This window comes from Apteryx mantelli, chromosome 25, assembly GCF_036417845.1.
Source record: "Apteryx mantelli isolate bAptMan1 chromosome 25, bAptMan1.hap1, whole genome shotgun sequence".
Classification (NCBI taxonomy): domain Eukaryota; kingdom Metazoa; phylum Chordata; class Aves; order Apterygiformes; family Apterygidae; genus Apteryx; species Apteryx mantelli.
The window spans coordinates 11,228,847-11,252,472 of NC_090002.1; the positions used below are offsets into that span (position 1 = coordinate 11,228,847).

A 23,626-nucleotide genomic window follows, 5' to 3' on the forward strand; every position below is an offset into this window, starting at 1 on the left:
GGAGGATCCTTGCACCGAATCGCTTGGTTTTAGTCCTACGCACGCTAGATCTATAGATCTGTCTCGGCAGAACGTCTGCCAGCTGCAGCATAACCGGAGGGAGACCTGACACACGGGGAATGTCGGTCCATCACAGCCCTGCCCGTAAAATACACATTTAAGTCAGTCAGTCGCCCCCTGCCACAACAGGACTCTTAAGGCAGCCTTTTAAACAGGGCAGGGGGAAGGGAACAAAAACGTCTCTAAAAACAGAGTGCGTAGAAAGACTCACTCACGGCCATCCTGCAGACTCCAAACAAAAGCCGCCTCTTGCAGCAGAGGGGATTAGAGAGGCACCAAGCATGCGTTTCTGCCTCGCTGGAATAGCACTGAATAGCGAGGGCTTAATTAGTGTGAGCTTTGTGCATCTGGAGAAGCACTTAAAAACCCCACGTTCTTCCCAAAGCACATTGCTTTTTCCTGACATGCAAAGAGGGCTGCAAGGGGTGTGCGTGTGTGCGTGCACGCGCTCCCACGTCCCACCGCTGCAGCCTGGCACTGTGCCCGCGAGGAAGGGCACCGTGCCACACGGCAGAAGGTTCAAATGGAGAAGCTGCTCGCTGTAAGAGGAAATTTGAGCAAGGAAGCTTAGTCTGCCCCAAAGGGAAGGACTGAGGTCTCTTGGCTGCCTTTTCTCTTGCAACGCCAAGACCAGGGCTGAAGAACTGCTTTGCACCATATCTGACTGGGCAGCCTATTACTATAACCCCACTTATCTCCTCCTAAAACCTACCCAAAACACGTCAGCTGGCATGTTTCTGGAATATGGCTATACATGAGATCCTAGGAAAGAAAAATGCAACATTTGATGGGTGAATTATAAAAAAAACAAGTTTATTTGGAAAAAAAAATACTCAGCCTCTTACAAGATTTCTGATCAACATTTACTAGAACTTGAGAGCCATTAACCTGCTAGTCACAGGCAGTCTGCTCCACGTACATTGAGATATTTTCCAGCGCTAAAAAATAAAAAATAAATACGTACAAACAAATTCTTTCCTCCCCTTTATGTGTCCTAGATGTGAGTGGTTAGGCATCACTAAGATCTTAGTTGAACAGAAGCAAGAGGGTTTTTTCCTAACAGATAAAACAGCAAAAGCAAAACACCTATCTCAGGGATGCGTTAACAACGTTCGAGTCCATCTGGCCCCTTCACTCTGCAGCGGGTTGAGCGCTCGGAGCGGGATGCTTGGTGCCCATGGCAGATCCCAGGTGCCCGGTGGCAGCGGACACCCCGGCCCACCCGGTGCCAAGTCGCCTGCCCTTGCACCCGTTTCGCTGCACGCAGTGTTATCTCGAGAAGAGGCGTCACGGAGGCAGCATTTGGCAGCAGGGGGACGCGAACTGTGTCCTCCCCACGCTGATCGGGGAGAAGACCGAATGCCTGCGAGGGGTCTGCTCTGCCCTCGGCGCAGATGCGCCCATGCAGAGGACTCTGCCTGCCATTAGTGTCAGCCATCCTTTTTCAACCCGAATATCCCATGAGAACGTAACTACGAAAGAGGAATTTTTAAAGAACTACAGTAGCTAAAGTGTTTTCAGAACATACCTAGAGACCACCTACAGAGCTAGGAGGCATCTGGCACGTGAGTTTGAGACCACCCTACCCCATGCCCAGATCTCCCCCTCCACGGAGAGCCTGCAGTAAGAAGCATGTGAAGCAGTATTCATTCGGGCTTGGCCCTGAAGCCCATCGTGCCTCAACAAGTCCAGTATCCTGCTTTTTATGGCTTTTTAACAACAAAATACCCCCAAATACACACATACACACCATACCCCAAGCAGAATGCAAAACTAAAGCATGGTTTACAGAGTAAAGTTAAGGCTCTTTCAGAATCAGCTAGATATGAAGACCCTAAGGCACATGTTAGTACATTCATGTTACTGTTAAAAAGCCAGCATATAAAAAGTCCCCCCCTCCCCAGCACACAAGGATACTGCACATGTAGCTCTGTTACCTTTGTTGAACACAGATGGAAAGACAATTCAGAGCCTGGTTAAAAATGAACACCTGGTTTAGACACCTCTCACGGCCGCTCAATACCAGCGGAGCACTTCCCCCAACACCATTTCAGGGCAACGGTGCTTCCTCCGACACTCTGGGATTAAAACCAGTCCCTCACATGTGGCTTTCCTCTTCTTTTACACCGTCTTCCGTGCTCTTCTGAGGCAGGGTGGCCACATCGTTGTTCGCCTCTTTCTGTTTCTCAGCCTCGTCGAGGTTGGTCTCCTCCTCCTCCTTCCCTTCGTTCCTCAGCTTCTCCTCCGCCTTCTGCTCCTTTGCCACCAGGCGGTAGTTGATGCCCATGCCGATGAACAGGTAGATCCCGGACACGATGAGGATGACCCCGCAGGCCCAGTAGGTGTACTTGTAGTCCCCGTACATGTCGTTGAGTTTACCTGGCGGACAGAGAGGAGACAGCTTAGTGAGACCCTCTCCTGGTACACCGTGGAAATTGCTCCGGGTTCAGGAGATGTTCCCAAGAGCAACCCAGGCCTGGCACCCTGATGAACCTTTATTCCTTCCAGCTCATTGCCACTGTTACTAGGGACATTCAAAGGCAGCCCCATAGAGCAGCCACACTCCAGCAGGAAACCCCAGCTTGGCCCTACCTGAGCAACTGTTCCGACATGAGCAGCTCCGAGAATAGCCCCTCATCCTGCACGTAGGTGTGCTGTGCATGTCCTGGCAGCCCAGCAGGCCCTGCTCCCCTGGGAAGGAGGCTCAGCCCCACTCCCAGGGGCCAGGAGAGGTGCCAGGGTTGGAGCTCAGCTTCCCTCCTGTCTGCTCAGCGCCAAGGCATGTCGGGAACACGGAGAAGGGCATGGTTCAGACCCATTCCCCAATGAGAAGAGACCCTCACCCCTGCAGCACGGTGCTGTCTTTGCCCACTCCCATCGGGAAGGTTTTCCTTGCATGGTCCCACTGCTCCAGCTCCTCAACCAGCCGGACTCAAGGGACAGAGACAAACCCATGCAGAGCCAGCCCAAGGGTGTGATGGCACCCTACCTAGGAGAGGGGGTCCCAGAAGCACTGGGCAGCACTCCACGATGGTCACGAGGCCAACAGCGCTGGAGAACCTCTGTGCTCCTACAAGGTCCATCAAGGTTTCAAACAAGACGGAGCTAAGCCAACCAAAGGCAAAGCCAAAGAACCCAGCATAAATGCAGAATCCAGCGTAGGTGGTGGACATAGGGGCCAGGAGGTGGCACACCCCGTTGTAGATCACAGAGATGGCGAAGAAATACTGGACTCTGGGTCTGATCCACTTGGTGTTTGCCACCAGGCCCATGGAAGGTCTGGCTATCATGTCTACAAAGGCCAGGATGGAGAGCAAGAAGGCCGCAGACTCACTAGCGATCTTCTTACTCTTTGCGTAATTGCTGAGGAAGACCAAGGGAGTGAACAGTCCAAAGAACATGATCACATTGCCCGACAGATAGAGCAAGAAGCCTCTGTGTGTGAACAGGGACAAATCCAAGAACTTGTTGACTGTCTGGAAAACTGTGCGCTTCTGTTTCTTGGTCTTTCCACCAATGAGGTCCGTGTTAGTATCACCAGCTCCATCATCTTTTTTCATTGCTTTCCCAGCTTCCTGCAACACTTCTTTAGCAGCCTCTTTTTTCAGCTGATCTGGCTTAGGACCTATTGGCCGCATCAGGGATCCAGCTACGCAGCAGTTCAGCAAGAGACCACCAAGGATCAAGAAGCTCCCTCGCCAGCCAAAGATGCCAAAGAAGAGCTGATTCACAGGCGCCAAGGTTGACAGGAACACAGGGCTGCCTGCCATAGCTAGTCCATTAGCCAGGGGACGTTTCTTGAAGAAGTACTTGCCAATCATAGTTAAGGCTGGGTTCAAGTTAAATGCAAGTCCAAGGCCTGAAAAAGTAAGAGGAGAGATAAGGGGTTCAGAGCTCTACAGCTTCTACAAGCCAACAGCACTCACAGAAGGGCTGAATAAACAGAGGCAGAGGGTACAATTCTTGGCATTTAATAATACAATTTTTACTATATTAACTTTCAGATTATACAAGCAATATTCAGCCTCCTCACTACTGATTCCTTCCTTGAAGGAGGAGCTAGGGTAGTAATAAAGTCATGCGCAAGAATTAAGGGAGTCCAAAGCAGAAGTGCTGTGAGTCATAACAAACTTTACTTTACTGGTGTGGCATAATCCTGAGACAGGAATAATTGAAGGCTTTGCATTTTAAGCAGCCAAATATTAATGCCTGAGTACTTGCATTCTTTCAGCATTATGTAGCCATGGGCATCTTTTATTAGGATATAAAAAGGGAATTAGGATTTATGCAAATTCATCATAGACATTTTGTAAGTAATTGCTAGATGTAAGTTACTCCCCCTACTGCCTCAGAAGACAACTTCTCGGCTCCATTCATGCTATGGCACAGCTGTCACTTACCCCCTACTACCCCGACACAGAAGTAGAGCTCCTCCACGGTGTTGCAGAAAGAGGCTGCAATCAAACCGCACCCGGAGAGGCAGCCGCCAGCGATCATGATAGGCCGACTGCCGTATTTGTTCACCAGGATGCTGCTGATGGGACCTGGGAAATCAAAGGAGATATGCCCAGAGATGAGACTTTGCTGCACAACAGGCAAATGCATGCAAGCACACAAAAGATTTATTGCCATAGGCTTCTAATTTTTGCACAGTGACACTTCACCCAGCCAGGGAATGGATTAAGGGGAGAGAGACAGGAGGGCTGGAGACAGCTGGAGATAAGAGAGTGACATTTGTTTAAAAGCACACACTGAAATCCCAGCTGGAAGAGCAGGACTCCAGCAAGTACCAGCATGCTGCAGCTTTTGCAGAGCACCAGAAATAAGCTCAGGGTTGCAGAAAGCTGCAACCTTTCAGAGTGAGCTGCTTTTCCATCGGCTAGACCTGGGAGGTTCTTGGGGCACCGATCTGCCCCCGAAGAGCGACCCTGCTTTGGTATGGGGGAGATGCTCTCCATCCTGCAAGGCTCTCTGCTCCAGGATAGGCAGCTCTGCCCTGCCTGTGCCACCCAAGTGGGTCAGTCATTCCCACCCTCACATCCCAGGGACCGGGGCAGCAGAGGAAGCATGCGCTGATTGCCCATCTCCCAACCAGAAGGTTTCTGATAGAGACCACATGCAACAAGAAGAATGCAGGGGAGGAAACTGCACGCTGCAGCTCCCCAGCAGCCTCGCAGAGGGGCCAGGGAGAAGGGCTGGGTCTGTTTTCTTTACTACCCTTAAGGCAGGAGAAGCCCAATTGCTCTGCACACTGCCTTTTAAGTGCTTCATTATCAGGAGCCTTAATCCAAAGCAAACAGTGATTAGATACATTTTAGTATCTGTAGAGCATGCTTTGCAGTATTTAAATAAACTGAATGAACATCCATTGAATATTAACAGATGTAGTTTTACCATTAACAGGTAGCAAGGTTGTCAACATGTTATTCATGGGTCCTCAGACACTACTTGACCTTTTTGCCTAGTTTAAACAGAGCCTGGAAAATGTTTGAAGAGCTCTGCTAGGACAGCAGGAACGAGGCCCACCGAAACCCCGCAGCGTCCTGCTCCCAGCGAGGTGCCACGTGCCAGCTTGCGCAGCCTGCACCATGGCTCCAACCTCGTCCCATCGGGGATCAGGAAGGGGGATCCACTTCCCTCTCCCGAGATGCCACAGCAGCCCCCGGGGGCTGTCGCATCGCCACCGAGCCCCGATGTGCTGCAGTGTGGAGAGCTCAGCTGTTTGCAAAATCCGCACCTTGAACCCTGGACAAACCGCAGTGTCCCTGGACAGAGGCCAGCAGCGGCAGCAGTGGAGTCTCCTCCCAAAAACACACCTCCGGAGCCTGCCGGCTCCAAGGACAGCTAAAAGGAAGCAGCTTGGCTTCACCCCATCGAGTGTCATGGCACAGGCACGCCTGCTCTGGTTTAGACCCAACCTTTAAACTACTTAGAAACCAAGGTCTATAGGCACAGGGCTCAGAGGTGCGTCTCATTCAGCCCAGGGCACCAAGCAGCAACCATCTGCACATCCCAGCACAGATGTTTCTCTCTCCCCCCCACTTTTTTTTTGGGGGGGGGAGGGGGGCTATTCCCCTTTAAGGGGAGGAAAAAAAAAAAAAAAAGGAAAAATTCACAGCACTCCTATCTTCTAGATTTGCAAGAAGCATTTCTGATTAGATGCTAGCTGATCTATTTTGATTATCCACACAGACAAAAAAGTAATGGAACGGGAGTCTTCCCTAATCCTAATTAGGGACTGAGAAAGGGACATTTAAGGTTATTAAATCTGAGTATTCCTTCAGATTTCCTGAACCAAAAACCTCAAGCCTGCAACGGAGAGCAGCATCCGTGTTCGAACACGTTGCTGGGCACAGCATGCCGGGAAGCACCGGTGCGACTGCGGATGGGGCTGCTGGGCAGCCACCACGAGCATCTCCTGTCCTCCGAAGGCAGGGTCTTCAACGTAAACCTCACGTGCTGAGCGCTTCCCTAGTTCCTTGGACAAGAATTAATTGCTGAACCGTCATAACCATAGAATAATTTAGGTTGAAAGGCACCTCTGGACATCTCCCCGCTCAGGGTCACATCCAGCCAGTTTCCCAACTTCTTCAAGGATTGGTATTAATAATGTTCTGGGAAAACAGTTGTTTGGGGTAACAGAGTCACTGCCGTGGGACTGCTTTGCCAGCTGCGACTCCAGGCCATGCAAACGCGCTCAACCACCCCTTTAGCCGGTCTTGGCTCGTGCTGCAGGAGCGCCGGCCGCGTTTCCCTGCCGGCAGTTAGGGGGGATGCGGGGACACTCAGGACCTCCGCGGGCAGCGTTGCCCTCACGCAGCGGCGGGTTCCCAGGCCTGGCCCAGATCACGTCTCACTAAGAGAGCTGCAGGGTTTACAAGCTCGTTGCCGCATCGGAGCGGGGAGGCGCGCTGGTGGCTCCGCCGCTGCGCGAGGACAAAGCGGGGCCTGTTCCCGGGCAGAAGCCTCATGCTTAGCTGCTCCGCTGGTGTCAGAGCTTCCGATGCACAACGCAGACAAGGCGCGGGCAGCTTGCCACCCCGAGACGGCAGCAGCGCGAGCTCCCGTTTGCCTCTGAAGTGGACACGACAGCGGGGTCCGAGCAGGAGTTTCTTTCAGCCAGGCCACCCAGTGCAGACCCGCGTGTGCAGGCTGGCATGAGACACTGGGGTTTAGAGACTGGAGAAGCAAGCAGTGGGAATGCATCACCCCAGCACAGACTGCCTCCTGCAAGCTGCTTTAAAGAAAACTGTAAAATGCACAGCTTGGGCATAAAAAGGCCAGACTGCAAGCCGTTTCCGAGACAGCGGGGAGGGGAGCTGCTTCGGTTTAAGTAGTTTGCTTTATTCTGCTCATGTTTCTGTACTTCCAGTGCACACTGCCACCTTCAAACAGCACAAGCTGTCTACAGGCATGGCTCAGCAACAACGGGGAAGGACAGACAACACCGAGCTTCACCCTGCTCCAGAGCAGTCAGCGCTGGACAGAATTTGGGGCCAGATCCTGAGAGACAGCCACTTTTGCTGGACTCAGAAACCAGCTCTGCAAGCTGATCGGTTGTCTTGTCTAAAGCAGAAAAAGAGACATTGAACAGGGTTGCTGCATGCAGCCGAGCTGCTCGCAGCGGCCTTCTGGTGGGTGTCAGAAGCAGATGCAGCCTGTCAGCGGCACGTTGTAACAAGGACGAGGGTAGAATTACACAAGTCATAATTCCCCGGAAAGCTTTTACTTATGGCTTTGCAGAGGAGGACAGATTAACCCGGTTTTCACATTCTGGGCATTAAATAGAACTTTTTGACAAACCTCCTTCAAGCAAACTTGTCAAGGGAAGTTTTGCCCACTTAAGGAAAGAATTTGTCCCTCTGGCAGCGTTTTGAGTGCTGTCACTGCAGTAAGGCGCAGTTAAGTCCCACCCGGCAGAAGAGCCGCATCCTGTACTCCAGCGCAACAGCACGCGCTGCTATCTCCCCCTTGCTTACCTCCTGCATACATAACAGCCAGCATGATGGAGGAGATCCACGAGACTTTGCTGCTGGATGCGTTGAAGATGACCTCAATCTCCTTGAAGAACACAGTGATGGATTTGGGGAAGGCGTAGGAAAATCCGATGGAGATGAAGGCTCCGATGACCACGGCCCATCCCCACCCTCCTTCAGGAGGGGTGTATCCCACGGGGCCTCCGACGGCTGGTGGCATCTTGAGCGAAGCTGGCGATGACTTAGCAGGGGCTCAAAGATCTGCAAAGGACAAAGCGTTGTCTCAGCCAAGTGCCGAGCACTGAAGCTCTGCGAGGCCGCGGCATGCCTGGAGCCCTGCCTGCGCCCGCCTGCACAGCGCCACCGGGAGACTTCGACAGCGCTGAGAAGTTCGGCAGCAACCCGAGCACACCCAAATACCTCGAGGGGGACTGGTCTGGAAGGTGGACAGTCAGGACGCTCAAACACGCTGGCCTCATAAGGCTCTATCAAAACACATGCTCAGATTGCTGGTGGCCTTTGAATGCAATGGCCAGCAGGTATTTATAAGCAGCAAATTTAAGACACGATATCCTGTTGTAAGCTGAAAAGGGCAGGCAACGTCCTTGCCAACCGCAGCTCGGGCACAGCGATGAAGGAGAAGGCTGCACAGCAGGGCAGGGCTATTGGCAGCGCTCGGTTGGACTTCTGGAGGGGTGTGCGGAGCACCGGCCTCTTTGGTTGGGGCTTGCCTGCGTTTGGCAGCTCTTCCCAAGCAGCTACTTCAGCATAACCCCAGCGGATAACTGAAATACACCCTCGCACACACCGGGAACACAGACGTGCCCCTGCAGTGAGCCTGGGGCTTTGCTGGGCACTGCAAGCAGTGTCCTGTTTGCACAGTTTCTCTTAAATGCTGTTTCAGGTGGAATTCCACTAACCCATGCTGGGAACCCTAAAAACACCCTTCTGATCATTACGAGCAGTTAAGCAATATCACAGCCAGGCAGCAAGTCCTCACATATTCCCGATGAGTCTCCCATTCCACTGCACGGAAAGCCAGGAGCACACTGGTGCTGCGGGCAGAACAGCGAGGGACCTCCTGGACGGGGCGGAGGGCCGGGGACACGGCTCACGGAGGAGCCAGGCCAGCCCCGGGCCGGGGGGCTTCTGACCCCACACGAGCAGTGGTGACCAGGCCAGATTTCAGTGCTCAAACTGTCATGGAAAGCTGAGGAAAACCACAGAAATCAGAATTGCTGCAGTTGGAGAGACCTCAGGAGATGGTCTCGTCCAACCGTCCTGCTCAGAGCAGGGTCAGCTAGAGCAGGTTGCTCAGGAGAAGAAACACCCAAATTAAGTACACGCTCATCAGGGAAAATAAAACCACACGCACAAGCCCTGACGTCTCTGTGTCCGCAAGGAAAAGACAGACACGTGTCATGTCAGCACGACCATTATTCCTGCAAGCGCAGGCCCTGAAGGTCACGAGCTGCAGCTAAACTTAGCAGCGACCGACAACAGTGCAAAGTTTCACGAGATGCTGCCAGGCCTCCCGGAGAGCCCAGAGGGCTTGAGCCCTCGGCACAGGAGCTGCGTCCCCACCGCGCCGCAGCGAGCAAGCGGCCGTGGGTCTCCCGCGAGCCCCCGGCGACGCCACGCACCCAGCCGGCCGCCCCCTCCCCGCGTCCCCCCGGTGCTGCCCCGCTCCGGCTCCCTCCCTCCATCAGCAGCGCTGGGCGGCTGTTGCCGCAGCCGTCCCGATGGGACGTTCCTGCACGCGCCTGGCAGCGGAGCTGCGGTGCAGCCCTCCTCCCTGCCACCCCAGAGCTACAACGAGAGCGCCCCAGTGTGAAACGCTCACCTTCAGGGCTGAAAACCAGAGGGGATTAGAAAACAAAACAAACTGGGAAATTCCACCTCAGTCTGCTAAAACGGGCGGCGAAAGGCTGGATCAGCAGAAGCGTAGTCCCGTCAAGGGTAAGTCTGCTCCAACGTTTTCCAGTGCTTTTGGTTCTGTGCCCGCTATATGGCGGGATCACTCGCTGGGCTGTGGTTAGACACAGAAATAAGGCTGCCTCAGACAGCAGAGAGCGGCGCAAGCAAGCTGGACCGGCTGCTCTCGCATGCGTTTCACGCTATGCACAGCAGCAGGAATTCCTACATTCCCACAGAATTCCTATTTTGAAAGACAGTTTCTGCGAGCGCTGCAAACAGCCCACCCCAAGGAAGGTGAGCGCTTATGGGGAAGGGACATCAGAGCCAGCGAATTCGCCAGGGGAGCAGCGGGGCTGAAGGCTGCAGCACGGTCCGGAGGCGCCGAGCTCCGTTCGGAAGGGATGCGTCCGGCAGCCCCAAGCCCTCCCAGGCCGGTGTCGCCAGAGCCGGACCCTGCTCAGACAAACTGGATGTCAGTAACGAAGGACAAGGACATCAGGCTCCCTCAGCACATGATCTTACCCCTTCTTTCTCTAGTTTTCCGCTCTGCTATTTAGGTTTCCAATGAAAAAAAAAAGAAAAAAGTCATCTTTGAGCATAAGACCTTTCTTCTAAGAGCTCACATGAATCACACCACAGTGTAGTGACAGCTTCGAATGCAAAAAGGCATGCTAAGTCAGAGAGGTGCAAGCGTCCTATTTATAGCACATCTCCATTCAAGCTGACCGCAATTCTGACCGCGATTACCATCTTCCCCACAGCTGCCTGCGTACGAGTATCTACCTGGCACGTTCACCACGTGCTCTCGGCTGCCCTGCGTGTTACTGCAGGTGCCCCATTGCTTTCATTTGCTCTCCCTGCTTCACCGCGCATCAGAAAGGCCTGGGACCCAGATGCCTCGCTGGGACGCAGCCTGCCAACAGCCGCCGGCACCTCCCGTGCCGCAGGGAGCCTCCTGCCAACGGCGAGGAGCGGCCGCCCGGCAGCACCGTGCGCGTCGGCGCTGCGGGCAGAGCTAGCAGGAGCTACCCGATACCAGATTAGGTTTGCAAAAGCCACCCGACACCAGCTTCACTCGCATGCTCATGCCTTCAGCTGACACGGGAGCAAGGAACAAAGCACTGGAGGCTGGTTTCTTTAAGCCTTTAAGACTGGTTTAGTCTGACCCAGAGGCCAATCTTCTCTGCTGGAAGGGTATTTTGGCTGCGCCTTGGCCAATGCAACACATGACCATCATGAGCAGAACCCAGTCACATTGTTGCCTTAAACAAAAGAATCATTTACAAGACATTCCCCCGAAATAAGCCCCATTAGTTGAACTATGCTCAGAAGCCAGAGGAATCATTTATTCTGCGCAGACATCAAGTGACTGCGGCTACCGTTCCCCAGCCTGTTTAATATAAGGCGAGCGCACGTTGGCCGGGGCCGCGGTGCAGCCGAAGCCCACGGGCGCAGAGCGCGGACGGTGCCCGCCCGCCGCTGCGGAGGCTCAGCCGCACACGGGGCGCCAAACGCCCTCCGCCTCTGGGTAGCGAGAGTAACTAATCCGCAAATCATACTCTTTCTGCAAAACCGGTACGAATATTGGGTTTTGTTTAACATCACTCTCCAGCACAGGCTGCACACACAGTTTCCACCTGGTTCTTGATTTCTGAGTCATACTGAGTTTTCACAGTATTCAGTGACCTCCTTTCTGGCACCCTCGAGCCACACTGATTTGCCTGAAACATTTTTAAAAGATGAGACTACCAGGCTTTGGTAATAATAATAATAAATAAAAAAAAACAGTTACTAGCAGGTAATCCCAGCTACTCATTAGCACTAATAAAACTGCTGGTAATAAAAACTACTAAAAGCAAAAAGCTAGGGTTTGGAGCGGGGGTTTGATGAAGTGTTGTTGGGGATTTTCCCTGTTGCTTTCGAAAGAGAGCGCACGGGCTGAATTCTTCATCGTTCCCGAGAAGCTCGACTGCACCGAAATTGCTGTGGCTGGGTTCATTTGTTTGCTCTTTCCCTGCAAGCAGCATTCCTCTTCCCGGAGGTGCTCAGGTGGCAGCTGTCTATAAAATAACAGACTTTGGAGGGCGAGCCGCGACCTCTGCTGCACTGCCAATGCCTGGTGAAAAACCTTGCACTGAAAGGAGTCCCGCAGGGTTTGAGATCATTGAGCAAGATGCACAAAGTCTGCTGCCAGAGGGTTTGCATTCAGAGTCCTGCATGCCACAACACTTTTCCCTGACTCATTTAAAATCCTTACTAAGACAGACCAGCTTTTAGAAAGCTTTTACTTCAACCGCATTAAAGTTCCTTTCTGATTTCCTTCTTACTCCCGCACAGAGGTAGTTTCAAATGGAAGGGCTTTTTTTCCTTTTTTTTAAGCCTATGTAAGGCAGTCAGTTCAAATGGAAAGCTTCCCTCCCCTTCACAAAAAAAGTCAGAACATAGTTATGACATTTACGGCTCTGTTTTGGAAGAGCTGCGACGTGTCAGACGTGTTTGGAAATGAAATTCACAGCTGCTAGGCAGCCAGCTACAGTTTGCCCTATTAGGAAATAAAATAACGATATTTGCAGTAATTAAGACTGATGAGACCAAGTAATGTCTGCAAGTATCAGATCTGCTGCACTACAAACTTCAACAAATCCACAGGAATGGGCAGCCTGCGGCAACCCCTCTTCCTGCATAGCAATGCGGAGAGCAGAAATCAACTCTTCTTGGGCAAAAAGGACTGTATCGTCTCAAAACAGATCGGGAAAGGACAAAACTCCTTTCTGACTTCTAGGTCCTACGCGCAAGTACTGTTATCCCCTCTTTGAAAAGGCCTGAAACAGGAAGATTTAAGAAATTCACTTACATAATGCTGCAAATTGCTGTGCTTTTAAAAACTCAGCTTGGCCAGATTCCACAGCAGAAAAACAGAGACTCACATTTATAAGGCACTGCAAGTGCTGTGAGATATTTCAGCGGCAACCCCCCTGCAGAAGTATCGTTACAACGCTCAATGCCACAGGAAGAGGGACTTCTCCCGCCTCAGCGAGGCGGCAGGGCGCAGATACTGCCTGTCTCTCTCTCACGCTCGTGCACGGCTTCGGCGCAAGGGTTCAGCACTCCGAGCATGCATTCCTACTGCATCCTCTACGTTGCGAGCTGTTAAAATGTGTGCTGTGGAGCGAGATCCTGCACTGCTGGCAGGTTCGATCCGTAGGGCTGGGGAAGGACGGACGCGCCCTGCTTGCTCCCGCCGCACCACGGGGCTCGGAGCGCAGCCCGCGCTTTGCCCTGCGGCCCTCCCTCCCGGAAAGGGCGCGAGCCGGCCCAGCCGCCCGGGATCCGCGTGCACAGGCGCTCGCCCACCACCCCGCGCCACTTCTGAGCAGCGATGCGTCCATCCCGGGGAGCCTCCACCCTGCCCTCGTGCAAAGGTTGGTCGCTGCTCCCGCACGCTGGGCATCTCCCTGTCCGCCTGTCTGTCCTGGCAACTGCATCCTGGTGTCCGGTGTCAGCCTGCCTGTCCCCAGCACCTCTCGTCCCGCTCGCTGCCGCGGGGCCGGGCACAGCACTGCTGGCCCTGCTGTGAAACCGGCTCCCCGTGCCCCGCACCCCGGTGCCCCCGACCCTCGCTCCATGCGCGCCACCGGCCACAGCACCTTCCCACTCACCCAGGCCGGCGGCTCTGGAGATAAGGACCATGGCTGTATTACTTCCTTGCAGGAACAGGTGTTTAAACCTCGAACACGGACCAGAGGAGCCGGTCTGCGCCCCGCCGGCTCACGCAAGCTGTGACGCCGCAGGGAAGGGCTGCGTCTGCCCATGAGGTCTCCGTGCCACCAGCGGCTGCGTCAGGGCTCCCATCCCGCACGCCTCTTCTCGCTTCTCCAGAGCAAACCGCCGCCGGAGCAAGATAACGATCGTGCAAAGGGATAAGGACAGCAGCCACCTTTGTCCTTAAGGGAGACGCAGCCTGCAGAGGATCCTGAGCGCCGCCCTGGCCGCTGGGCGCCGTGGGCACCGAGGTCTCTGCCGGCGGAGGGCGCGCGGCCACCCCCGTGCCGGGCGCAGCCCCTGGGGAGCCCGTCCGGCGCAAACAACCCCCGGCAGCGGCCAGGAGCACAGCCAGCGAGACGCCCTTCTCCGGGAGCTTGGCAAGCGCCAAGCCTAATCGTCAGTCCTCCCGCTACGTGTTATCCTAATGACAGCTTGAAACACGCTCATCCCCCTCCATCTCAGCCTCACGAAATCAGTTCGCACAAGGCCGGCTGCGTTTCAGCGCTTATTCCCAGTTAAGCACAGTTTGCCCACAGCGCGAGGTCGTGAAAGCCCAGGTGGGACGTGGTGGAGGAGCCAGCAGTAAGCGAGCATCCCTCAAGGGTCCCCAAGTTAAACGGGAGCTTGCACTCACCACCGGGAAAGACAGAGGATCTAGCCACTGCAAGCTGTTGAGTGAACAGTGCTTTATAGCTTCAAATTTGGCCTTTTTCTGGCTGGAGGCAAGATGAAATAGATTGTTACAAGCTAATGAGACACCACTTTTGCTGGTTTTAAGCGGGTTTATAGAATTAAGTGTGGGGATGTAATTCTGCCAAGTGCCCACAGCTGGGGGTTTAACCTGGCTGAACAAGGCATACGTGACTACCCGGCATTTGCAAGGGCTCTGCACCAAAACAATAGTCAATTGAGGCCCTGCTCAGCTAAAGCGCTCATTCACAGGGTGAAGCAAGGTCAGCAACATGTAAAGGGTTTGCGCAAGGACAACAGCCCGCACAAATGAGCTCGCCAGAAGCGGTATAGGTTGCTCACCACCTCTCCTTTACCAGGGGATGGCCAGCATCTCCCAAGACATGCTCCAGTCTGCCAGCCAGGGTGATCTAACCTAGGATAGCAGACAGCTAGACGCCAAAAGGCAACATTTTAGTACTCATAAAAGAAGGAGCAAGTGGCGGCTGCCTTCATCTTTAATTCAAAATTGGATCCTGCAGCGGGTGCAAGCCCCAGCCTGTAGCTACTAGATCAGAGGTACCGAGCAGCCCACTCACCACCACCGAGCGGGTGCTTACCCGGGCAGGGCCGCTGAGGGCCTCACAGAGACTTTCCTTAAACATCAGCCACTACAAACACCGACTGCTTTGGAGCACAGAGCATTGCCAATCACTTGGGGATTATTCCCCGCAGAGCAGCCACAGCCACTCTGCATGGTTTGCATGCTAACGATTAGGATGCATCCATTGCGTCACCAACCTGAACCATCCAGCTGGCCCGTTCCTCACTCAGAAAGGTTGGTCCCCATGTTCTTGAATTGTGCATCTTCTTGGAAAGACAGTTTTAAGCAAGTTGACTTACGAACCAAGGCATAATATTGTCAAGAGAATGAAAAGGAAGAAAAACAAGCCACTATTTCTCCATCCAAAACAGATACAATAAAAGCTTCCTTTCTGGGCTGCCATGCTCAGTTATTGCCACCAGCAACGCTCAGCCTCTATGAGCAAGAGCCAAGAGTCTTACTAGTAAGAGACAGTCTGGAACTAAAGCTTAAGCACATTATCAGCAAGATCAAGGGGAAAAGCCTGGCTTATTTTTATATTATAGCCTAGCAATGGTCATGACTCAAACAAAGCTCTTCCAGAACCCTCTGACCCAAAACTCTGTGGGCAAACCTGTGTATATTAAATGGACTGGATGAGTTTACAGGCAGGTTACAAGAATATTATTTGAAATAGCTTTCACAGATATCCCCAGGGCACACATCAGCTTTAATCCCAAGCATGGCTCCTGAAAACAGCATGAGGTCAGCCCAAGAAGAGAGTTTCAGCTGCTTTCTGCACCACATCAAATAGAGCTCCAGCACCCCGAGACAGGGCTGCTCGCTCTCCTCCCCACCCGGTGAAGCTGCCTCCTTAACCAGCAGCAACGGGATGGCTTGTCCTTGGACCTTGCTGGAGCTAGCTGCTGTCTCCACCCTCTACACAACCTTATGGCCAAGGCACCGCTGCCTGTCCAGCACTGTGCCAGCGCTGCCGCTGCGGGGGAGCCGCGGTGCAGGGAAAGAGCTCAGCCTTACTGCGGGATTTTAGACACGCGTTTCAGGGGATTCGCCCAAAAGCACTAGCCCAAGCCTATCCAGCTTTGTAGGCAAAGTGGTTAAGAAATCCTCACACTATCAAAATATCTTCCCTCCAACTCAGGCAGATGCAACAGTGATAAAGTAAAGCAGCAGGAGTGCTGGTGACAACTGGAGAATCCTGCCCAGAGCTCAGATGGGACAGCACGCCGTCCCCGTCACGAAGAGCAGGGCTTCACGCACAACACAACCCACACCTTGGCCACCATCCCTTCACCCTCAGAGCAAGACAGGGTGGTTTCGGCTCCCTTTCTGCAGCAGGGCTCCATGGTCTCATGTTGCTGCTCTATCCACCCTGGAGTGGAAACTGCCTTTCAGCAAGGAACAAAGCAATTTCTCTCTGCAGCAGCTACTTAGGTACCGTAATGCTCTGGAATGCTTCAAAGACGATTTATGCCTCTCCAAGAAATTCTCAGAATGAGAAAAATTTGGTACCAAATAGCACCTGCATTCTTTCATTAAGATATCAACACAGCCAACCAGAACACTTGTCCTCTCCAGGTTTCACTGCAGAACGGGTTAGTGTGAGGCTGCAAGGACCCAGAAAGTCACACAGTTGTCACAGTCAAAACATAACTTTCTCTTTTTTTAAGAGAATCAGCTTGAGTTGTCTTATTCTCAAACACCTCCATAATCCTGATCCTTTAAAGTGCTCAAACTAGGGCTAAAGCACCTACAGTTCTGTAGATGGTACATTCACGAGGATTGCCTAGCACCGCTTTGGTAACTGCAGTTTCACAAATTACATACAGCCCCACATGAATTATCTTCGGCCATAGTACAATTATTCTACAGCAGCTTTTAAAGGAACACTTGAAAAGTGAGTCATACAGACAATAGGAGAAGAGGCTCCCACTTTCTTTTTAAAGTTACTGTTATAGGTTGATTGCAGAGAAAGAAAGAAGTCATAAAACTGCAACGAAGAGATTAGCACTATAGTGCTTAATTAGATGCAATTTGCCTCCCTTAGCCCACATGCAGCCTTTCAACTCCTCATAAAGGTTATATGGAATAAAACTACACAAGTTTCCATGTACATGGCGCTGGGCATCCTCCACCTTAGCTGCCAGATCAATGCAAATCTGAGATCTGAGTGCAGCAGAAAACACGTGCAAACATTTGCACCTTTTTTCAGGAGCCACCTCCCGGTTTACCCGAAGCAGGCACGATGCTCTCCAGCCTTCCCGAAAGGGCCAGCACGGGCACAGCCACACAGGTGACAGGACAGGGAGGTTTGCCTTACTCTGACAAAACACACCCGGTTTGTAAGCAAGAGACCCGCTATCCCAGTGATTAACGTGAGATCGAGATCGAGACAGCTCCCTCCCCACAAAGAGGCCAAACGGGAATTAAGAGGAATTCTGGGAGGTTTTTTGTGCCCAAAGCCCAAGTCAGACACCCCACATGCACCCCAAGCGTATACCATATATTTTGTGCTCTGGCACATTTTTCAGCCTTGCTCCTTTCCTTTTAGGCAGAGCCAAAAAAACCCTCCAAGCAAAGACACCCAGGAGAATCAGCCTGCACTAAATTACCTCACTTAGCATGAAAAAAGGATGCTTGTGCAGCACAAAAAAAAAGAAAGAAAGAAAGAGGCTTGAGGCACAGGGAAAAGCAAGAAAACAATATCATTAGATTTCAGGGGGCTTGTGATGCAGCTACTAAAAAAAGAAAGTCTCATTTCTCAGAAGAAACTTAAAGCCTAAGAGCATCAAGCCTCGTGCAAATATCCCCATCCCACTGGGAAGGGGCAAGAGCAGCAGAAGTTACTATATAGCAGCCACACTTCAGGCTTCAGTAATTTGTTGCTATAAGGAAGTACAAGGATACAAACCCCCATTCCAGCCATGCCACAGGAGATACAGTTGCCCATAATTTTCTTGTGACCTACCTGTTTGCAGTCATCCCCGTTCCTCACATAAATTACCCAGTCCGGGGGCGTTGCTCGCCCGCGTGCGCTGCGTTTGCAGAGCCCTCGCCCAGGGGACCCGCGGGAGCCGGGGCCTCCAGCCATGCGGCTCCACCAGGTTCAGCCCCAACGCGGCTCCCAGCGTCAGGAAACACCTGCCAAAGGCGGCGGCAGAAAGGCCCCACTGCCCCCCGGCTGCACGCAGGCTCCCAGGCAGAGCTTTGCAGGCGCTGGAGGAGCCCCGGGATCCCGGAGCATTTCCACAGCAATTTACTGACACGTGCTATAAAGCACTGGCTATCAGCAAGTTTTAATGGCCCCAGTTTCCAGCTGCTGATTCCTGCAGCGACCTTGCCTGCGGTCCTGAAGAGCCTGCTTGCGCACCTTGAAGCGGGCATACGCCTTAAGGCAGGCACATCCCTTCCAGGGCCCTCCGCCTATTCGGCTTCCTCGCTGAACAGCGCCAAAACAGATTAAAAATTACCTCTGCTGGGGCTTGAGCTGTGTGAGCATGGTCCTACCTGTCCCTTCTCTGGGCTGTCAACTTCCTTTTCTGCAAACACAGATCCAGAAGCAGCTGTAAAGATTTAAGTCGTTCCCTCAAGGCACCGTCAGGGCCTGAGGTCCGGCTCCCGAGCGCCGACCAGCAGGAAACGCCTGACGGCCGGCGCAGCAGCAAAGCGGAGAGCAGCGTCGCCGCTGCAGCGCGCTGATCTGGGTCCCCAAGAGCCCCAGGGAGCCCCGGCGGCTCCGGGGGGAGGCGAGAGCCCTCTCCTGGCCCCCGACCCGCGCTGCCCCTTGCCCACGGGGCTCGCAGGGATCGCCGCCGCGCAGGCGCTCGCGGGGCTCCCGGCTCTTATCTGGGCCCCAGGAGTCTCCTGGTCCCGTGCATCCCACCGCTATCTGGCGCTCGCAAGGCGGCTGGGGCTCGCTCTCCCTGCGCGGCCGCACGGGCCTCCGAGTAAGGGAATAGTTACGAGTCCCTGCGGCAAACAGCCACGGGCTCAGCCGGCCTCCCCTCTTCCAGCCAAGGGATTTCCATCTCTCAGCAGTGGCAGTGTGAAGACCAAGATGGCAGCAAAAATCAGAAAGCGGTAAAGAAAAGAAAAGAAAAGCCATCAGTGTAATCAGGCCTGAATTGTGAAGCTCCGTATGTTTGCAGGACAGTTCAGTTAAATGCTTGACTTGATGTTGCCAGTCCTCGCTTAGCCGGCACTTTAGCTTTGTCATTCACAAAAAACAAACACACTCTGAAGCACCAGTACATTAATTATCCCTTTAAAGCCTACAAAACTTGTATTACCTTTCCCTTGGCTCTGGAAGTACTTCATGAAGGTCTGTAAAAGTCACCAGCCTTTCTCTACCCATTTACTGAGTTAGAAAGTTAAATGCAGGCCTGACTGCCACCAAGAAAATCAAGGCCTAGATTATTTTAACAAGAAATCTCATTAAATACAAAGGCGCACATCTCAGACACAGCATTAAGTGCTCAAATCAGACAAGACCTACTTATTTGAAGTAGATCAGAGCTCAGTAAATTGCGTGCTCCAGTTTACAGAGTCCTGAGCACATGGGAAATCCAGAAGCTCAGCAAATCTTAAAATAAACAGACAAGCTTTGACTTTCGGGACACTGCGTGTGTATGCATAGGGAGGAAAGGAATGAAGCAACGTCAGAGGAATAACAAAAGAAAGTCCCCCTGTCCACGCCACGGGAATGGGGGTCACCTGAGTGTTCAGAACGACATCCCTCAGCCTTGGTTCTTAAGCAGGATTTCAGCCAGCGGACCCCCTTCTCCATAACCTTGCCTAGGCACGAACCAGACTGTCTCCCGTCTGGCCCAGCTTCCAACTCCAAGCGCTGCTGCGGCCACAGCGCAGCCGGGACCAGGCGATGAACGCTACCTGCTCCCACGGGGCAAAGCCCTGCGTGACCCAGGGCGAAGCCAAGTGGCGGTGGCCACATCCCAGAGCACTGAAACACCAGGACAAGAGCGCGGTAAAACGCCGGAGCCTGAGGGGAGAGGACGCTCCCGGCGAGGATGCTCGCAGGCGCTTCCGAGCACACCAGCTTCCTCCAGATGCGTTCCTAGAGGCATCTCACGTACAAACAGCTTTTCAGCTCTTCCTCCGGGGGCCAAGCGCACAAGTCCCGGGCTCGCAGCGAGCAGCCGAGCCGGAGCGCCGAGCACCGAGGCTGCCCGCCGCCACACGTCCCGCAGGCTGCAGGGGCCGCGGCAGCGCGGCGGGGCCAACGGCGGCGGAGAAAGGAGAAGCGAGAGCCGCCGGGGCTCGCACGTGGCCCGGCCCGGACCGGCGGCAGGAGCCCGCGCCCGGCCCGCGCCCCGCGCAAACCCCTCGCGCAGCGCAGCGCAGCGCAGCGCAGCCGCCGCCGCGCAGCGCCGAGCGCGGCCGGGCTGCAGAGCCCTGCGGCGGCGCCGGGACCCGCGCGGACCGCGCCGGCACCGGCACCGGCCCGGGGGCTCCGGCACCGCCGCGGGGGGGGGGCGGGCGCGCCGGGCCCGGCGGATCGGGATCGGCACCGCCGCCGGTGCCGGGACCGGCCGCCCCCCGGTTCCCCCCCGCGGTCCCCCCGCTCCGGCAGCCCCGCGGCGGCCGAGGCCCGGGGCCGCCCCGCCAGCTCGCCCCCCCCCGGGTCGGGCCTGGCCGGGCCGGGCCCCGCCACGCGTGCCGCGGCACCGGGCGGGCCGGGCCGGGCCGGGCCGGGCCGGGCCGTACCTGCGGTGCCGCCGCCGGCCGAGTGCGGCCGCCCCCGCCCCCGCCGCTATAAGGGCCGCGGGGGAGGAGGCAGCGGGCCGCGGCCCCGCCGCAGCGCCGCCCCCGCCGCGCCCCGGCCCCACGCGCGGCCCCACGCGCGTCCGCGGCCCCCCGTGCGCCCCGGCACGTACCGCTCGGCGCCGGCCGGCCACGCGGCTGCTCCCGCCGAGAGGAACAGCGTCGCTCTCGGGACGGAAGCGGCGTGGAGGAGGAGGACAGCTCATTTTCAACCGCGGTGCTTTTTTTTCCCCTCCTTTAAATATTTTAATTGCACGGGTCTCAAGCTGACGTTATGAGGCCCCCGAATATCACCTTACGTAATGAGGAGCTTTGCTCATGCAGTTCTGGCGCGCTGCTGATGGGAAACGTGATTTCTAACTTTTTCAGGCGGCAGCAGCGCGTGGGAAGTCGGCGCCAGCTGCTGCCGCGCCGCCACCATTAGGGCCCGTTCTGCAGTGGGGGTGCTGCGGGGGGTCATCCGTGGTGGAACCGCTGCTCTTCATGGGTGTTTTGCAGGTAGCTCTGGGTGAGGAGTGCCCTGTGCGGGGGCTGGCCCTGCGTGCCTGGGCCCCAGCCTGGCCGGGGACCAGCTCCTGCAGCTGCCCGCGCTGCTGCTGGGCCCTTCGCTGAGCCGGCCCGATTCCTGCTCTGAGGGCTTCTCCCTCTGCTGCTACAAGGCTCCATCGGGGTGCAGAATCCTGCAAAATGTCTTTATTTCAAATCTCTCGTGTTCTGTTGCTTGACTACAGGGTTTTGCGTATTCACCAGAAAATTTCTCGCTGTTGCCAGCCTGAGCTGGCACTCTGTTTTGCCATGAAGCTGGTGACGTGTACTGCCTGTGGGAGATGTTCCTGATGTATCCATGATTATTTCGGAGTGAGAGCTTGGCTGGAGCTGAAACCCAAAGAGCGCAAGCTTTGCACAGGCTGCGCACGGCTCCATGCGTGAAGGAAGCCGTTCTGCCGCGGCGCCTCAAGCAGCCCGTGTGTGCCAAGCGCTTGGGATCACTTTAATGACGTTTGCGTTCCCCTAGCGCTCTCGAATCATCAGGTGCGATTGCCGGTCAGCAGGAGCGATAAGGAAGTAAACTGCTGAGGCATGTGTGCGCTTAGGGCTCAGCTTGGCTGGGGCCGAAACACGGGAGCCCGGGTTTGTACTGGGGCGCGCTGCAGCGCTCGCCCTCGCCCAGTTTGGGACCGTGCCGGCTGTGCTGTGCGACCGTGTAGGAGAGGGCGGGCCTGGCTCGGTGCGCTCAACACCTCGCTTTGCCAAAGGGGAGCCGCTGCTGGAAGCACTTCGGTGCCCGAGCGAAGCCCCAGATGTAAAACTGTTGCGTTGATGCGTTGGCGAGTCTCTGTTCCCCATGCATAATGGATGCTGCGAGAAACAGCTACTACCTGTAAATGTTTTCTTTGTGCATCTGCCTCCTGCGGCCTAATGAAGCTAATTGTCTCCGGGGTTGCATGTTTAATCCTCTAATCTGTTCTAGAGCAGAACGAAGGATGGTGTAGCTCAACTCAGGGCAACGAGAGGAAAGGAAGGAAAAAAGCAGTGACACAGCAGATGGAAACTGAGCAGCTGCAGGGGAGGTGTGATCCCTTTCATGTCAGAGGAAACCACTGCTCCTCATCATCGCGGCAGCGATGCGGGAGCGCTCTGGGTATGCCGAGGCACTTAACGGGCCAGGTGCACCCGATAAGAGCAGGGACTGCAACAAACTCATTCACCCGCTTCTCAAGCAGCACAGCTTAAACCAAGGAGTGAGTAGGTGGAAGGTTTTCTCGGTGCATCTCCAGCTGTATGAGCTCATAAACGGGGATGGATCTCAGCCTAGCTCCCTGCGCTCTATTTTGCCCAGACAACGGGATGAATAATAATTAAAAAGGGCAGTTCTGGATCAAACGCAAATTACAGCTTCGCTTTGTTGTTCTGTAACATCTTTAGCTAGGAAAAAGGGCTGTTTGGAAGAAGTGGGCTGATTCATAGATGTGAAGTGCTGGGTGGGGGATCCCACCTGGGGAAGCAGGATTCGGCTTCTTTTGGGAAGACTTCGTGCCGCTGGGATGAATGAAGCCATCCAGCAGCATGGGACCGCGCCTCGGCGAGCGCGGCAGCACAGCGCTGCAGCTGTTCCTGCATCTCGTCAAGAGTGGAAGGAGTCCTCAAGGCTCTGCGCCTTCACGGTTTTGTCTCCTTTAAGACTGATTTAATTTTAATCCCTTTAGGAATTCTTTTTCTCGTGAGGAAAACAGGATATTGGGCAACAAAGCTGTCCTTGAAAAGCAACTATAAGCAGCCTTGCAGTCCTTACTACTGGCTGCATTTGTTGTGGATGCTGCTCAAGTTTAAAATGGAGTACACCAAACCATTTCTCTTCCAGGATGAGAGAGAGGCCACAGCAGAGCGGCTCAACTTCAGGCTTTGTGTCCTCTTGTAAATACTGCCGACCTGTAGTAATCCTGAAATGTAGTCGCTAGCTTTGGTTTTTATTGGAATTAATGTCTATAACAGGTGTAAAAGTCTAGACCTCTTGCTTATTGTGAGTACGCGTGTCTTGCTTGATAAGAGAGGTAACATGAGTCCAATTCCAGGAATTATGGAAATCTCTCGGGAAAGTCTGTTCTTTTGAGATATCCATCCCAGTTTCCTGACCGGGCTTTGCAAAAAGGTTTTCTGAACTTTTGGATTCACTTCTCGCTTTAACTGCGCTTCCAGGCTTTGAGTTTACCCATCACAGCAACCTGGCGACAATGGAGGAGGCGAAGAAGGCGTCCGAGCGCCGTCCGCGGGGACCGCGCGGGTTCTGCCGGCCCGATGACAAAGCCGCGACATTGTTCAGGGGTATGTTGGTGTTGCAGCCTCGGTCGTTGTT

General features: G+C 54.4%; 1 protein-coding gene across 4 annotated transcripts; it reads right to left on the minus strand.

Moving 5' to 3' along the window:
* Positions 1-852: 852 nt before the first annotated feature.
* Positions 853-20,975, minus strand: SLC16A1 (solute carrier family 16 member 1). 4 transcript variants are annotated; one of them, XM_067310677.1, is made up of 5 exons: positions 20,886-20,975; positions 8,040-8,297; positions 4,461-4,604; positions 3,050-3,919; positions 853-2,439 (listed from the first exon to the last, which is right to left on the minus strand). In XM_067310677.1, the coding sequence occupies exons 2-5, from the start codon at positions 8,254-8,256 to the stop codon at positions 2,159-2,161; spliced, it is 1,512 nt and encodes a 503-aa protein (XP_067166778.1). In that variant the 5' UTR covers positions 8,257-8,297; positions 20,886-20,975; the 3' UTR covers positions 853-2,158. The 4 variants fall into 4 exon arrangements, with proteins under 4 accessions (XP_067166778.1, XP_067166777.1, XP_067166779.1 ...); XM_067310676.1 differs by lacking the exon at positions 20,886-20,975 and adding an exon at positions 20,716-20,770; XM_067310678.1 differs by lacking the exon at positions 20,886-20,975 and adding an exon at positions 13,613-13,708.
* Positions 20,976-23,626: the final 2,651 nt, after the last annotated feature.

What these genes read in the sequence shown, in the direction of transcription:
- SLC16A1 (XM_067310677.1), bottom strand. Translation starts at nt 8,256, where the DNA reads ATGCCACCAGCCGTCGGAGGCCCCGTGGGATACACCCCTCCTGAAGGA. An exon ending in GGCTGTTATGTATGCAGGAG is followed by an intron (nt 4,605 to 8,039) that starts GTAAGCAAGGGG and finishes TTGATTTCCCAG; the next exon opens with GTCCCATCAGCAGCATCCTG. An exon ending in CTGTGTCGGGGTAGTAGGGG is followed by an intron (nt 3,920 to 4,460) that starts GTAAGTGACAGC and finishes TTACTTTTTCAG; the next exon opens with GCCTTGGACTTGCATTTAAC.